Raw genomic sequence first — 16,071 nt, forward strand, 5'->3', positions numbered from 1 at the left:
TAGTAAATTATATTATTTAAATTCTCTGATAAGCTTGTAAAGGAATTCTCCCTGAGGGAAACACATAATTGGCTTAAAAGTGCCATGGAATGGTTTATTTTTTATTATGTAAAACATCAACAGCATTATAAATATGTATATGCTACTATATATTTTCAACAACAGTCATCCTTTTTTTTTTTTTTTTTTTTGGTTTGGGAGACTCTTATTTGTCAGACAATTTCTTTTCAGCTAACAAACATTTGACATGATGCACGACAACATTAGGGTTACTTCAGTAATGCATTAATCACAGTTGATAGACTTTAGGCAAAGTATTCTAATTTAATAAAAATTCTTGAAAGTTGTTATCCACATAAAAAAATATCTTGGAATACTGCAACTCAAATTCAAAACAAACAACAATAATTCTTAAAGAAGAAATCATTTAAGTTTTAAACAACATCAAATAGATAGACTAATACAGGGGACTTATACTCCAAAAAGAGCAAATAAAAAAGTCTGAGAAAGGGGAGGAAGATAGGAATGTCCAGAGTTTCAGAATCTCAATATGTGAGTTAATTAGCTAAATTTCAATACCTGAGTCTTCAGCATTTTTTATAATAAAAGAACTGTTAAAATTGATTTGCTTACCTTTATGTATTTTACTAGTTTCTGAATTTGCCAGTATTCGGATGGCAAATCAGTGTTTCCTTCCTGGTGACGTTCAGGCTGCTTTTCATCTTCCTCACTCTCAGAGGAACTTTGACTAATTTCATCAGATTTTTCTGACACTTTACTAGCAACAAAAAGACAAAATCACTTACTTTAAGTATTTATTGACTAATGTAAACAGACACAGGTATAACAAATTGGACAAGATTTTTCTCATTTTAAACTTAATTAGAAAAACACTCATAATTCGATTTACCAGCTATTGAACAAAATTACAATTACTGTATGTGCTAAAAAATAGGACAAGAATGGAATTAAAGGGAGAAAAATGAATATGCTATACCGTTTTGAAACTGATTGTCCTTTAATAGGTCCAGGGGAAAGGATATTGGCTTTTTTCTTGCTTTCTGGAACAATAGCTCTGTTTTCTTTTTCTTCTTTGATAACTTCGTTTGCAGCTTTGTCACTGAAAATATTTGTTTTTGTTAAACATCTTATTTTACAGTTCAAAATATTGTATCTGGTCTTCAATATCTGCACAACAATATCAGTATACAAATGTGTGTAAATTAATCTGTGTAATGATCTTCATTAAGAAGTTACACTCTGTTTAAATTGATCAACTCTGCTGCACAATATGATAATTGAAGTATTTTTTTCCACAGTACATTTTCAGTGGGATTAAATAGAAAGAGAGTATTATAAAAATTAGCAGCAGAAGTTGTTGGATTTGAAATGAAAAGATTTTATTTAGGTGCCTAAAGTTCTATTCAGACACAGTTTTGAGGATTCATAGCATACCAAGAATTGTCTAAACAAGATACAGTACAACTTCACTGATTATTATTTGTTTTTCGGTAGAGCCGAGTTTATACTTGCTGATTCCTCACGCAAGGCTCAGTCCTTGCCCCCAAAAAGTTTACCTCATAAAAAACAAAAAAAAAGACAATCAGTAGGGAAGGAGGTATCGGTCAACATTTTCAAACCTGGTTTCCTAAAGTTAGGCTTCTAAATCCAAATTTAGGCATCTAAATAAAATGGCCTGATTTTCAAGGTACAGTGGACTGGCAATTCTCATTGATTCAGACAGAATTTGTGGTTGCTCAACACTTCCAAAAAATCAGACAACTTACACTTAAGTATGCAAATCAAGATTTAGGTGCCTAAATTCAGGCATCCAGAGTTGAAAATTTTGGCTACAACATAAGTAAAACAGTCAATGTTTTAATTGGCCAAATAAAATTCTAAACACTTTTTTTTCATTTTGTGAGATATATATAAATCACCTATGCAAATCAGTGTGTAGGCATTGCAACATTGTCCTTTAGGAAGACCTGAATGAGAAGAGGGTAGGAGCCTTCTCAGTTTGCTAATCTGTAGTTCAATAATCTCATCAAGACAAAAACCAAACAAAACATAGCATTCTTTTTCTCAACAAAGTTAATAATATCTCACTGATTATCCTATTTATAGATTCATAGGTTCCAAGGCCAGAAGGGATCATTCTGATACTCTAGTTTGATCCGCTGTATGACACAGGCCACACAACTCCCCCAAAATCATTCCATTTGAACTAGAACATTTTTTTTTTTTTAAAAATCAAATTTTGATTTAAAAATTGCCAGTGATGAAAAATTCAGCACAACCCTTGGTAAATTGTTCCAATAGTTAATTACCCTCACTGTTAAAAATGTGCACCTTATTTCCAGTCTGAATTTGTCTAGCTTCAGCTTCCAGCCATTGGATCACATTATACCTTTCTCCACTACTCTAAAGAACTCTGGGTAGAGACCGTCGAATCGTGGAAGTCAACGAATGGCTATGCAGGTGATGTCGGAGAGAAGGCTTTGGATTCTTTGACCATGGGATGGTGTTCCAAGAAGGAGGAGTGCTAGGCAGAGACGGGCTCCACCTAACGAAGAGAGGGAAGAAAATCTTCGCAAGCAGGCTGGCTAACCTAGTGAGGAGGGCTTTAAACTAGGTTCACGGGGGGAAGGAGACCAAAGCCCTGAGGTAAGTGGGGAAGTGGGATACCGGGAGGAAGCACGAGCAGGAGCGCAAGAGGGCAGGGCTCCTGCCTCATACTGAGAAAGAGGGACGATCAGCGAGTTATCTCAAGTGCTTATACACAAATGTAAGAAGCCTGGGAAACAAGCAGGGAGAACTGGAAGTCCTGGCACAGTCAAGGAATTATGATGTGATTGGAATAAGAGAGACTTGGTGGGATAAATCACATGACTGGAGTACTGTCATGGATGGATATAAACTGTTCAGGAAGGACAGGCAGGGCAGAAAAGGTGGGGGAGTTGCACTGTATGTAATGGAGCAGTATGACTGCTCAGAGTTCAAGTATGAAACTGCAGAAAAACCTGAGTGTCTCTGGATTAAGTTTAGAAGTGTGAGCAACAAGGGTGATGTCGTGGTGGGAGTCTGCTATAGACCACTGGACCAGGGGGATGAGGTGGACGAGGCCTTCTTCCGGCAACTCACAGAAGTTACTAGATCGCAGGCCCTGGTTCTCATGGAAGACTTCAATCACCCTGATATCTGCTGGGAGAGCAATACAGCGGTGCACAGACAATCCAGGAAGTTTTTGGAAAGTGTAGGGGACAATTTCCTGGTGCAAGTGCTGGAGGAACCAACTAGGGGCAGAGCTCTTCCTAACCTGCTGCTCACAAACAAGGAAGAATTAGTAGGGGAAGCGAAAGTGGATGGGAACCTGGGAGGCAGTGACCATGAGATGGTCGAGTTCAGGATCCTGACACAGGGAAGAAAGAGCAGCAGAATACGGACCCTGGACTTCAGAAAAGCAGACTTTGACTCCCTCAGGGAACTGATGGGCAGGATCCCTGGGAGAATAACGTGAGGGGGAAAGGAGTCCAGGAGAGCTGGCTGTATTTTAAAGAATCCTTATTGAGGTTACAGGGACAAACCATCCCGATGTGTAAAAAGAACACTAAATATGGCAGACGACCAGCTTGGATTAACAGTGAAATCCTTGCTGAACTTAAACACAAAAAAGAAGCTTATAAGAAGTGGAAGATTGGACAAATGACCAGGGAGGAGTACAAAAATATTGCTCAGGCATGCAGGAGTGAAATCAGGAAGGCCAAATCACACTTGGAGTTGCAGCTAGCAAGGGATGTTAATAGTAACAAGAAGGGTTTCTTCAGGTATGTTAGCAACAAGAAGAAAGTCAAGGAAAGTGTGGGCCCCTTACTGAATGAGGGAGGCAACCTAGTGACGGAGGATGTAGAAAAAGCTAATGTACTCTATGCTTTTTTTGCCTCTGTATTCACGAACAAGGTCAGCTCCTAGACTACTGCACTGGGCAGCACAGTATGGGGAGGAGGTGACCAGCCCTCTGTGGAGAAAGAAGTGGTTCGGGAGTATTTAGAAAAGCTGGATGAGCACAAGTCCATGGGGCCAGATGCACTGCATCCGAGGGTGCTAAAGGAGTTGGCAGATGTGACTGCAGAGCCATTGGCCATTATCTTTGAAAACTCATGGCGATCGGGGGAAGTCCCGGACGATTGGAAAAAGGCTAATGTAGTGCCCATCTTTAAAAAAGGGAAGAAGGAGGATCCTGGGAACTACAGGCCAGTCAGCCTCACCTCAGTCCCTGGAAAAATTATGGAGCAGGTCCTCAAGGAATCAATTCTGAAGCACTTAGAGGAGAGGAAAGTGATCAGGAACAGTCAGCATGGATTCACCAAGGGCAAGTCATGCCTGACTAATCTAATTGCCTTCTATGATGAGATAACTGGATGAAGGGAAAGCAGTGGACATGTTGTTCCTTGACTTTAGCAAAGCTTTTGACATGGTCTCCCACAGTATTCTTGCTAGTAAGTTAAAGAACTATGGGCTGGATGAATGGACTATAAGGTGGATAGAAAGCTGGCTAGATCATCGGGCTCAACAGGTAGTGATCAATGGCTCCATGTCTAGTTGGCAGCTGGTATCAAGAGGAGTGCCCCAAGGGTCGGTCCTCAGGCTGGTTTTGTTCAATATCTTCATAAATGATCTGGAGGATGGTGTGGATTGCACCCTCAGCAAGTTTGCAGATGACACTAAACTGGGAGGAGAGGTAGATACACTGGAGAGTAGGGATAGGATACAGAGGGCCCTAGACAAATTAGAGGATTGGGCCAAAAGAAATCTGAGGTTCAACAAGGACAAGTGCAGAGTCCTGCACTTAGGATGGAAGAATCCCATGCACCGCTACAGACTAGGGACTGACTGGCTTGGCAGCAGTTCTGCAGAAAAGGACCTGGGGTTACAGTGGACGAGAAGCTGGATATGAGTCAACAGTGTGCCCTTATTGCCAAGAAGGCCAATGGCATTTTGGGATGTATATGTAGGGGCATTGCCAGCAGTTCGAGGGACGTGATCGTTCCCCTCTATTCGGCATTGGTGAGGCCTCATCTGGAGTACTGTGTCCAATTTTGGGCCCCACACTACAAGAAGGATGTGGAAAAATTGGAAAACGTCCAGCGGAGGGCAACAAAAATGATTAGGGGACTGGTACACATGACTTATGAGGAGAGGCTGAGGGAACTGGGATTGTTTAGTCTGCGGAAGAGAAGAATGAGGGGGGATTTGATAGCTGCTTTCAACTACCTGAAAGGGGGTTCCAAAGAGGATGGATCTAGACTGTTCTCAGTGGTAGCAGACGACAGAACAAGGAGTAATGGTCTCAAGTTGCAGGGGGGATATTTAGGTTGGATATTAGGAAAAACTTTTTCACTAGGAGGGTGGTGAAACACTGGAATGCGTTAGCTAGGGAGGTGGTGGAATCTCCTTCCTTTGAGGTTTTTAAGGTCAGGCTTGACAAAGCCCTATCTGGGATGATTTAGTTGGGGATTGGCCCTGCTTTGAGCAGGGGGTTGGACTAGATGACCTCCTGAGGTCCCTTCCAATCCTGATATTCTATGATTCTATGATTTTCAAATATTTGTTCCCCATATAGGCACTTACAGGCTGTAATCAGTCACCTCTTAACCTTCTCTTTGTTAAACTAACTAGATTGAACTCTTTGAGTCCATCACTATAAGACATGTTTTCTAATCTTATAATTCTTCTCATGGCTCTTCTCTGAACCCTCTCCAATTTATCAACATACTTCTTGAATTGTGGGCACCAGAACTGGACACAGTGTTCCAGTAATAGTTGCGCTAGTGCCAAACATAGAGGTAAAATAACCTCTCCACTCCTACTTGATATACCCCTCTTTATGCATCCCAGGATCACATTAGCCCTCTTGGCCACAGTGTCGCACTAGGGTCTGCCAACGTGGACCTCTTTACAGGATCACTCTCATATTATGCAGTATCAGAATAAATAATTAAAACTAAACAGCTGTTAAAACTGATTGTGTGTTGTCCTTGTCCCATCCTAACTAGCAAAAGCCTTGACTGTCAGCATTACAGCTCAACCAATCAGGAAGCAGAAAGCAAGATCTGTCAGTTGCTGAACTTATGCCCCCATCCAGCCACTTTCTTTCATTGGTTTGCTTCCTGCATGCTGGAACCATGGAACACTAATTACCTCTTCTTCCTGTTCTACTAGCCCTTTTCCTTTCTTCTTTCCTTGTAGAAGAAGAAAAAGACTGAAGGAAGAATGAAAGAGACAAAAGGAGGGGGGGAAGAATAAAGAGTTCATAAAGAGAAGAGAAGCAACAAGGAACACCATTCCTCTTCTACTTTTCATAGTCACAGCATCTTTACTGTAAGTAAACTCTCTTCTGGGTTTTCTACTGCTTGCTGTGTCCACTGTTAGCCAAGATTATTGCCATATAGGTTAGAAGTGTGTTGTAGGACAAGGGAAGCTTACTTACTGCAATATGGTTTATTATAGTCCTCTTCTCTCCTCAGAAAGTGTTGCTTGGAATAGGCTGTCTATTCCTTCCTGCCTTAGAAAGAACTTGTAATTGAGGGAAATGGCTGAATTGAGGCTCAAGTACTGCAGATGACTGCAAAATCTTGCTGCCTCCTTCCTGACAGGTGGAGCGCCATCATGATGACATTCCAGGCTGTTGTCAGGTAGGATGGCAGAAAAGGACTATAAGAAACTGGATTACAAGTGAGCAATCTTCCCTTAAAATGTTTTATAGGAACAGGTCCCTGAATTTTATTTTGTATTTGTTTAGTTTATTTTCAATTTAAAAAAAAATCAGACATACACTGCTAATTCAGACTAATGATTTGGAAACACAAAGTCTACTGTAAAACTCAGTTTTTCAAATAACTACATACTCCTGGGAACCAGTGAGCCCAACGTTCTTCCACTTCAGAGATGGTTCTAATTTCTTGTCAATGGGTTTGCTTTTTACAAGAGGACTCTTGGTCTTCTCAAACACATTCTTTTCTGAATAATCGTAAATCTTCTGGGATTGGCCTGAATCCTCAGCATCAACTATTTCCATATGGTGATAATGCTTTTCATACGTTGGTTCTTCAGAAAAAGTATAATCCTATAAAAAATGGAGAAATGGTTTGTCAATCATATTGCCACATGAAAAATACACATTAAAATAAGTTATAAGAAGAAATCCCAGGATACGTTACTTTAACAATTATATATGGCATATGCAGAACTTCAAATGCATTCTATTGTGTACATTTAAATTGCCTTTCAAAGAATGCAGTATCCATATTAATTTGAAAATTCCGAGGGTGAATACATTTGCCACCATATACAAACTGAAATGTATTTAAAAACAAAGTTATAAGCTAAATTTAGAAATTCTTGAACTTACTCTAAAGGTGCATTTTTTCCCATTGCTAATCTGCGACACCAGCAGTACTACAGAATCCAATTTCAAACCAGTTTTAATAGTCCAGTTTTGCAAACTCTCTCACTCTGCTTTCAACAGACTACTTGTATAAGGGCTATTTTCATGAGTAAAGCATTTGCAGGATCAGGTCCTTAGTTTTTAATCTTTAATTAGAAATAAAATAATCCACTCTGTGAATGAGTGCTGATCCCTACTTGGACAGTGAGGCTTGAAACACTGGCTCATATCTCAAGAATACATCCAACTCTACCACATGGTGTGGAGTGTTTGTTGCCATTATAAAATATGCTATCCCCCACAAAAATTGTTACAAATAAGTTAATTAATATGCTGATTGGTTTCAAGTTAGTATGTTAATTTTTTTAAAGTAAAATTAATATAAATATTTTCTCTTTATATTTTTTCTGTTTTGCCTTTGAAGTGTGTTTCAGTACAATCTCATGTAGGGAGCTGAATGGCCTTACAAAACCAACAATTGGCTCTGTCTAGTACCAGGGTTTTTCAAAGCATCAACAACAGAACACCTACTGCCTCTTGTGAACTCTTATTTCCTACTGGACTATTCAGCTTTGACAGGAAAGATAACTTATGCTCTTTCATTATTATTATTCCAGCTGTCACTAACATGTATCCAAGCAGTGACATTATTTTATGGACCTGGTCCAAGGCAGTTTTAAAGAGACTGTCAAAGTGTGGCCTGCCTCCTATTAGTCTGTGATCGGAATTAACTGTCCCATGCATGCTGACCCAAATGTCTAACACTTAGCTAACTCATGTTAACTAACACATTTTAAAAATGTAATCTAGACAAAGTAGATTGCCTTTAACACATGCTAAAATGGTCAAGTTAAAGCCTGGGGGGAATCCTAGTCAGGCCATAACTTAACCATTTTAGCACATGTTAAAGGCAGTATGCTTCTTACAGCTAACCTGTGGTAACATCTTTAACATTGACTCTAACATCACACCTTTAAATGTTAGTCTAGACAAGGCCAATAAGGCAATACAAAAGCTGATTAGCTTTGCAATATATGTGAGGTAATGAACTCTTTGAAGCTATTCCTCACTGTCGAAAATGCATAGAAAAAAAAGTTACCTTCCTCTCGTAACTGTTGTTCTTCGAGATGTGTTGCATATGTCTATTTCGATAGGAGTGTGTGTGCGCATGCCGCATGCACGATCGTCGGAAGGTTTTTCCCGTAGCGGTACCCATCAGGTCAGCTGTGGAGCCCCCTGGAGTGGCGCCTTCACGGCGGTGTATATAGGTCCCTGCCAACCTGCCGCCTGCTCAGTTCCTTCTTGCTGGAATACTCCAACAGAGGGGAGGCAGGTGGGATTTGGAATGGACCTGAGCAACACATCTCGAAGAACAACAGTTACGAGAGGTAGGTAACCGTTTTTTCTTCAAGTGATTGCTCATGTGAATTCCAATAAGTGACTCCCAAGCAGTTTCCCCAGAAGAGGGGTCGGAGTTCACCTGGTTGCTGAATGCAGGACTGCCCTGCCAAAGGCTGTATCGTCCCTCGCCTATTGGGTGATGGCATAGTGCAACGTGAAGGTGTGGATGGAAGACCATGTTGCTATCTTGCATATGTCCTGGATAGCGACCTGCACAAGGAATGCTGCGGACTAAGCCTGTGCTTTTGTGGAGTGCTCCGTCAGCGGAGGGGCTGGAATCTTAGCTAGCTCATAGCACGTTCTGATGCAGGACATGATCCACGATGAAATGCGCTGGGACGAAATGGGAAGCCCCTTCATTCTCTCTGCTATTGCAATAAAGAGCTGTGGTGACTTATAAAACGGCTTTGTGCACTTGATGTGGAAGGCTAGGGCTGCCTGACATCCCAAGAATGAAGCATTCGCTCTGTTACTGGCATGTAGCTTAGGGAAGAACACAGGTAAAAATATGTCCAGGTTCACAAGCTGGAATAATGAAACTGGGACACTACCTTTGGTAGAAATGACTGTACAGGGGGGCTCGGAAGTCAGCGCTCTGCGCTCGGAGACCCTTCAGGCCGTGGTTATGGCCACCAGAAAGGCCACCTTCCAGGAAAGTTCCCTGAGGGAGTCAGAGTCTGCTTTTCTGAAGTCCAGAGGGAAGGCTGCCATGGGCTCAAAAGGGGGCCTCATGAGCATAGACAGGACCATCCTATCAATCCAGGAAGTTTTTGGAAAGTATAGGGGACAATTTCCTGGTGCAAGTGCTGGAGGAATCAACTAGGGGCAGAGCTCTTCTTGACCTGCTGCTCACAAACAAGGAAGAATTAGTAGGGGAAGCGAAAGTGGATGGGAACCTGGGAGGCAGTGACCATGAGATGGTCGAGTTCAGGATCCTGACACAGGGAAGAAAGGAGAGCAGCAGAATACGGACCCTGGACTTCAGAAAAGCAGACTTTGACTCCCTCAGTGAACTGATGGGCAGGATCCCTGGGAGAATAACATGAGGGGGAAAGGAGTCCAGGAGAGCTGGCTGTATTTTAAAGAATCCTTATTGAGGTTGCAGGAACAAACCATCCCGATGTGTAGAAAGAATAGTAGATATGGCAGGCAACCAGCTTGGCTTAACAGTGAAATTCTTGCTAATCTTATTAAACACAAAAAAGCTTATAAGAAGTGGAAGATTGGACAAATGACCAGGGAGGAGTATAAAAATATTGCTCAGGCATGCAGGAGTGAAATCAGGAAGGCCAAATCACACTTGGAGTTGCAGCTAGCAAGGGATGTTAATAGTAACAAGAAGGGTTTCTTCAGGTATGTTAGCAACAAGAAGAAGTTCAAGGAAAGTGTGGGCCCCTTACTGAATGGGGGAGGCAACCTAGTGACAGAGGATGTGGAAAAAGCTAAAATACTCAATACTTTTTTTGCCTCTGTCTTCACGAACAAGGTCAGCTCCTAGACTACTGAACTGGGCAGCACAGTATGGGGAGGAGGTGACCAGCCCTCTGTGGAGAAAGAAGTGGTTCGGGAGTATTTAGAAAAGCTGGACGAGCACAAGTCCATGGGGCCGGATGCACTGCATCCGAGGGTGCTAAAGGAGTTGGCGGATGTGACTGCAGAGCAATTGGCCATTATCTTTGAAAACTCATGGTGATCGGGGGAGGACCCAGATGACTGGAAAAAGGCTAATGTAGTGCCCATTTTTAAAAAAGGGAAGAAGGAGGATCCTGGGAACTACAGGCCAGTCAGCCTCACCTCAGTCCCTGGAAAAATCATGGAGCAGGTCCTCAAAAGGAATCAATTCTGAAGCACTTAGAGGAGAGGAAAGTTATCAGGAATAGTCAGCATGGATTCAGCAAGGGCAAGTCATGCCTGACTAACCTAATTGCCTTCTATGATGAGATAACTGGCTCTGTGAATGAGGGGAAAGCAGAGGAGATGGTATTCCTTGACTTTAGCAAAGCTTTTGATATGGTCTCTCACAGTATTCTTGCCAACAAGTTAAAGAAGTATGGGCTGGATGAATGGACTATAAGGTGGATAGAAAGCTGGCTAGATCATCGGGCTCAACAGGTAGTGATCAATGGCTCCATGTCTAGTTGGCAGCTGGTATCAAGTGGAGTGCCCCAAGGGTCGGTCCTCGGGCTGGTTTGGTTCAATATCTTCATTAATGGTCTGGAAGATGGTGTGGATTGCACCCTCAGCAAGTTTGCAGATGACACTAAACTGGGAGGAGAGGTAGATACACTGGAGAGTAGGGATAGGATACAGAGGGCCCTAGACAAATTAGAGGATTGGGCCAAAAGAAATCTGATGAGGTTCAACAAGGACAAGTGCAGAGTCCTGCACTTAGGATGGAAGAATCCCATGCACTGCTACAGACTAGGGACCGAGTGGCTAGGCAGCAGTTCTGCAGAAATGGACCTGGGGTTACAGTGGATGAGAAGCTGGATATGAGTCAACTGTGTGCCCTTGTTGCCAAGAAATCTAACGGCATTTTGGGCTGTATAAGTAGGATCATTGCCAGCAGATCGAGGGACTATTTGGCATTGGTGAAGCCTCATCTGGAGAACTGTGTCCAATTTTGGGCCCCACACTACAAGAAGGATGTGGAAAAATTGGAAATGGTCCAGTGGAGGGCAACAAAAATGATTAGGGGGCTGGAGCACATGACTTATGAGGAGAGGCTGAGGGAACAGAGATTGTTTAGTCTGCAGAAGAGAAGAATGAGGGGGGATTTGATAGCTGCTTTCAACTACCTGAAAGGGGATTCCAAAGAGGATGGATCTAGACTGTTCTCAGTAGTACCAGATGACAGAAAAAGGAGTAATGGTTTCAAGTTGCAGTGGGGGAGGTTTTGGTTGGATATTAGGAAAAACTTTTTTCACTAGGAGGGTGGTGAAGCACTGGAATGGGTTACCTGGAGAGGTGGTGGAATCTCCTTCCTTTGAGGTTTTTAAGGTCAGGCTTGACAAAGCCCTATCTGGGATGATTTAGTTGGGGATTGGTCCTGCTTTGAGCAGGGGGTTGGACTAGATGACCTCCTGAGGTCCCTTCCAACCCTGATATTCTATGATTCTATGACCAGGTTGAGATTGCACTGGGGAATGAGCTGCCACGCCTGGGGATAAAGCCTGTCCAAGCCCTTGAGAATCCACCATGGGATTCCCGAAGACTGACCTACCTACTGCCCCTGGGTGGAAGGCTGAAATGAGAGCCAGGTGTACCTTGAGAGATGATATTGCCAACCCCTGCTGCATGAGGTACAGTAGGTATTCCAAAATAAGGGGAATTGATGCTTGCTGCGGAGGGTTGCCTATCTGCAGAAACCAGACGGAAAATCGCTTCCACTTTGGCAGGTACATGGCATGAGTGGAGGGTTTCCTACTTCCCAGCCGAACTTCCCTAACTGAGTCAGAACACTGACGATCTAGCAAGTTCAACAATGGATTTTCCAAGCCATGAGGAGGAGAGACTCCAGGTTGGGATGTTGTAGACAGCCGTGGCCCTGTGTGATGGGGGCCGGGCACATGGGGAAGGGCTACTGGTCTGTCCACTGAAAGGTTCAACAGTATGGTGAACCAGTGCTGGCGGGGCCACACTGGCGCTATGAGGATCAAGGAAGTCCTGTCCCGGCGAGCCTTGAGGAGGACTTTGTGTATGAGAGGGAAGGGTGGGAATGCATACAGCTGATGATTCGTCCATGAAAGGTGAAAGGCTTCTGCAACGGAGCCTGGGCTGTAGTTCAGAAAGGAGCAGAACTGCTGGCACTTTCTGTTGCTCTGCATTGCAAACAGGTCTGGGTGGGGAAAGCCCCACCTCTGGGAAATCGAGAGCACGATGTCCACCTGGGGGGACCATTCTTGACTGTGAAACGAACGGCTGAGGCTATCAGCTCACCCATTTTGCACTCCCAGAAGGTATGACGCCTCTAGGTGTATCAAGTGGGCGATGCAAAAGTCCCACAGCCTGAGAGCTTCCTGGCACAGGGGAGAGGAGTGAGCACCACCCTGTTTGTTTATATAGAACATCGCTGTGGTGTTGTCAGTCATCACCGACACACATGCACCCTGAAGGTGGGCCTGGAACACTTGGCATGCCAGATGAACTGCCCTCAGCTCCCTTACATTGATGTGCAGCGATAGTTCTGCATGGGACTGTAGGCCTTAGGTTCTGATGTAGCCCAGGTGCACTCCCCAACTGAGCGCCGAGGCATCCATGACCAGCGATAGCGTAGGTTGGGGTTTGGCAAAGGGTACTCCCCACAGACCACTTGTGGCTGTAGCCACCAGCAGATAGACTTGAGAATGCAAGGAAGGAGGATAACTATTCTGTCCAGTGGGTCCCTGCTGGGCCTGTGCACCTGTGCCAACCACGCCTGGAGGGGCCAAAGGCGCAATCAGGTGTGCTGGACCATGTCTATGCAACTGCCATATGCCCCAGTAGTTTCATGCAATTTCTGGCTATCGTTGTGGGGACTGGCAAAGGTTCTTGATTATATCTGAGTGCTTGGAAGTGCAGCTTGGGCAGGAAAGCCCTGGCTTGCATGGAGTCCAAGAGAGCTCCTATGAATTCTATTCTCTGCGTCGGAGCTAGTGTGGATTTGGGCATGTTCAATATGAGGCCCAGCCTGAGGAAGGTGGCCTGAGCCACAAACATATGCTCCTCCACCTGTGCTTGCGATATGGACTTGATTTCCAGGTATGGGAAAACTTGCATCTGACATTAGTGGAGGAAGGCTGCCAGGACCGCCATACATTTCGTGAATCATAGAATCATAGAATATCAGGGTTGGAAGGGACCTCAGGAGGTCATCTAGTCCAACCCCCTGCTCAAAGCAGGACCAATCCCCAATTAAATCATCCCAGCCAGGGCTTTGTCAAGCCTGACCTTAAAAACTTCGAAGGAAGGAGATTCTACCACCTCCCTAGGTAACGCATTCCAGTGTTTCACCACCCTCCTAGTGAAAAAGTTTTTCCTAATATCCAACCTAAACCTCCCCCACTGCAACTTGAGACCATTACTCCTTGTCCTGTCCTCTTCTACCATTGAGAATAGTCTAGAACCATCCTCTCTGGAACCACCTCTCAGGTAGTTGAAAGCAGCTATCAAATCCCCCCTCATTCTTCTCTTCTGCAGACTAAACAATCCCAGTTCCCTCAGCCTCTCCTCATAAGTCATATGTTCCAGACCCCTAATCATTTTTGTTGCCCTTCGCTGGACTCTGTCCAATTTATCCACATCCTTCTTGTAGTGTGGGGCCCAAAACTCAACACAGTACTCCAGATGAGGCCTCACCAATGTCGAATAGAGGGGAACGATCACGTCCCTCGATCTGCTGGCAATGCCCCTACTTATACATCCCAAAATGCCATTGGCCTTCTTGGCAACAAGGGCACAGTGCTGACTCATATCCAGCTTCTCGTCCACTGTCACCCCTAGGTCCTTTTCCGCAGAACTGCTGCCTAGCCATTCGGTCCCTAGTCTGTAGCTGTGCATCGGGTTCTTCTGTCCTAAGTGCAGGACCCTGCACTTATCCTTATTGAACCTCATCAGATTTCTTTTGGCCCAATCCTCCAATTTGTCTAGGTCCCTCTGTATCCTATCCCTGCCCTCCAGCATATCTACCACTCCTCCCAGTTTAGTATCATCTGCAAATTTGCTGAGAGTGCAATCCACACCATCCTCCAGATCATTTATGAAGATATTGAACAAAACCGGCCCCAGGACCGACCGCTGGGGCACTCCACTTGACACCGGCTGCCAACTAGACATGGAGCCATTGATCACTACCCGTTGAGACTGACAATCTAGCCAACTTTCTACCCACCTTATAGTGCATTTATTCAGCCCATACTTCTTTAACTTGCTGACAAGAATACTGTGGGAGACCGTGTCAAAAGCTTTGCTAAAGTCAAGAAACAATACATCCACTGCTTTCCCTTCATCCACAGAACCAGTATTCTCATCATAGAAGGTGATTAGATTAGTCAGGCATGACCTTCCTTTGGTGAATCCATGCTGACTGTTCCTGATCACTTTCCTCTCATGTAAGTGTTTCAGGATTGATTCGTTGAGGACCTGCTCCATGATTTTTCTGGGGACTGAGGTGGGGCTGACTGGCCTGTAGTTCCCAGGACCCTCCTTCTTCCCTTTTTTAAAGATTGGCACTACATTAGCCTTTTTCCAGTCATCTGGGACTTCCCCCGTTCGCCACGAGTTTTCAAAGATAAATACCTGGGGGGCGCCGAAAACCCAAATGGGAGCACCCTGAACTGGTAACGCTGGCCATTGATCACAAAGTGAAGAAATCGTCTATGGGCCAGGATAATGGAAATATGAAAGTACGCATCTTTCAAGTCGAGGGTGATGTACCAGTCCCCCGGATCCAGGGAAGGAATGATGGAGGCCAGGGAGAGCATGTGAAACTTCACTTTCTTTATGAATGTGTTGAGGTCTTGCAGATCCAAGATAGGCCAGAGCCCACCCTTGGCCTTGGGGATGAGGAAATAGTGGGAGTAGAACCCCTTGCCCTGAATGTCTGAGGAACCTCCTCTATTGCCTCTAGAATGAGGAGCAATTGCACCTCCTGCAGAAGGGAGTTGTTCGTGAGAAGGGTTCCTGAAGAGGGACGGGGAAGGGGGGTGGGAGGGAACAGAATTGGATACAATATCCCACCTCAGCCGTGCTCAGAACCCAGCCATCTGATGTGATCTGGGACCAAGCATGGTAGAAGTGGGACAGTCTATTCACAAAGAAGGGGTAAGGATCTGAGCTCGGTACTGGTGCTCCATCCTTGAGCACATCTTCAAAAGTTTGGCATTGAGCCAGGGGGCTGTTTTGAAGAACCCTGGCCTTGGTCTGGGCAGGACTGTGACGGGCACCTCCAACTATTCCTGCCCCGTCTCCTGGATGAGTCTCACCTCGGGGGCCCTGAACAGAAGTGGGATGGGGGCTGAGGCTTGAATGACTTTCTTTGGGGTGCAGAAGTGTGGATCACTAAAGACTTTAGAGTCACCCATGAGTCTTTAAGACTGTGCAAGCGAGATTCAGTATTTTGGGCAAACAAGCCTGCACAGTCGAAGGGCAGGTCCTGGATAGTGTTCTGGACCTCTGGTGGTATACCCGACACCTGTAGCCACGTGCTGCATCTCATTGTAATGGAGGTGGTCATAGTCCAAGCC

General features: G+C 44.4%; 1 protein-coding gene across 1 annotated transcript in view; it reads right to left on the reverse strand.

Annotated features, from left to right (window-relative positions):
• Positions 1-16,071, reverse strand: part of ODAD2 (outer dynein arm docking complex subunit 2) — a 200,528-nt gene that overhangs the window by 153,987 nt on the left and 30,470 nt on the right. The window contains exons 7-9 of the mRNA XM_077809473.1: positions 6,909-7,126; positions 998-1,120; positions 634-778 (exon numbers count right to left, since the gene is read on the reverse strand). Coding sequence (XP_077665599.1) covers positions 634-778; positions 998-1,120; positions 6,909-7,126 — 486 coding nt within the window. The remainder of the gene's footprint in view (positions 1-633; positions 779-997; positions 1,121-6,908; positions 7,127-16,071) is intronic.

Source organism: Eretmochelys imbricata, chromosome 2 (assembly GCF_965152235.1).
Source record: "Eretmochelys imbricata isolate rEreImb1 chromosome 2, rEreImb1.hap1, whole genome shotgun sequence".
Lineage (NCBI taxonomy): Eukaryota > Metazoa > Chordata > Testudines > Cheloniidae > Eretmochelys > Eretmochelys imbricata.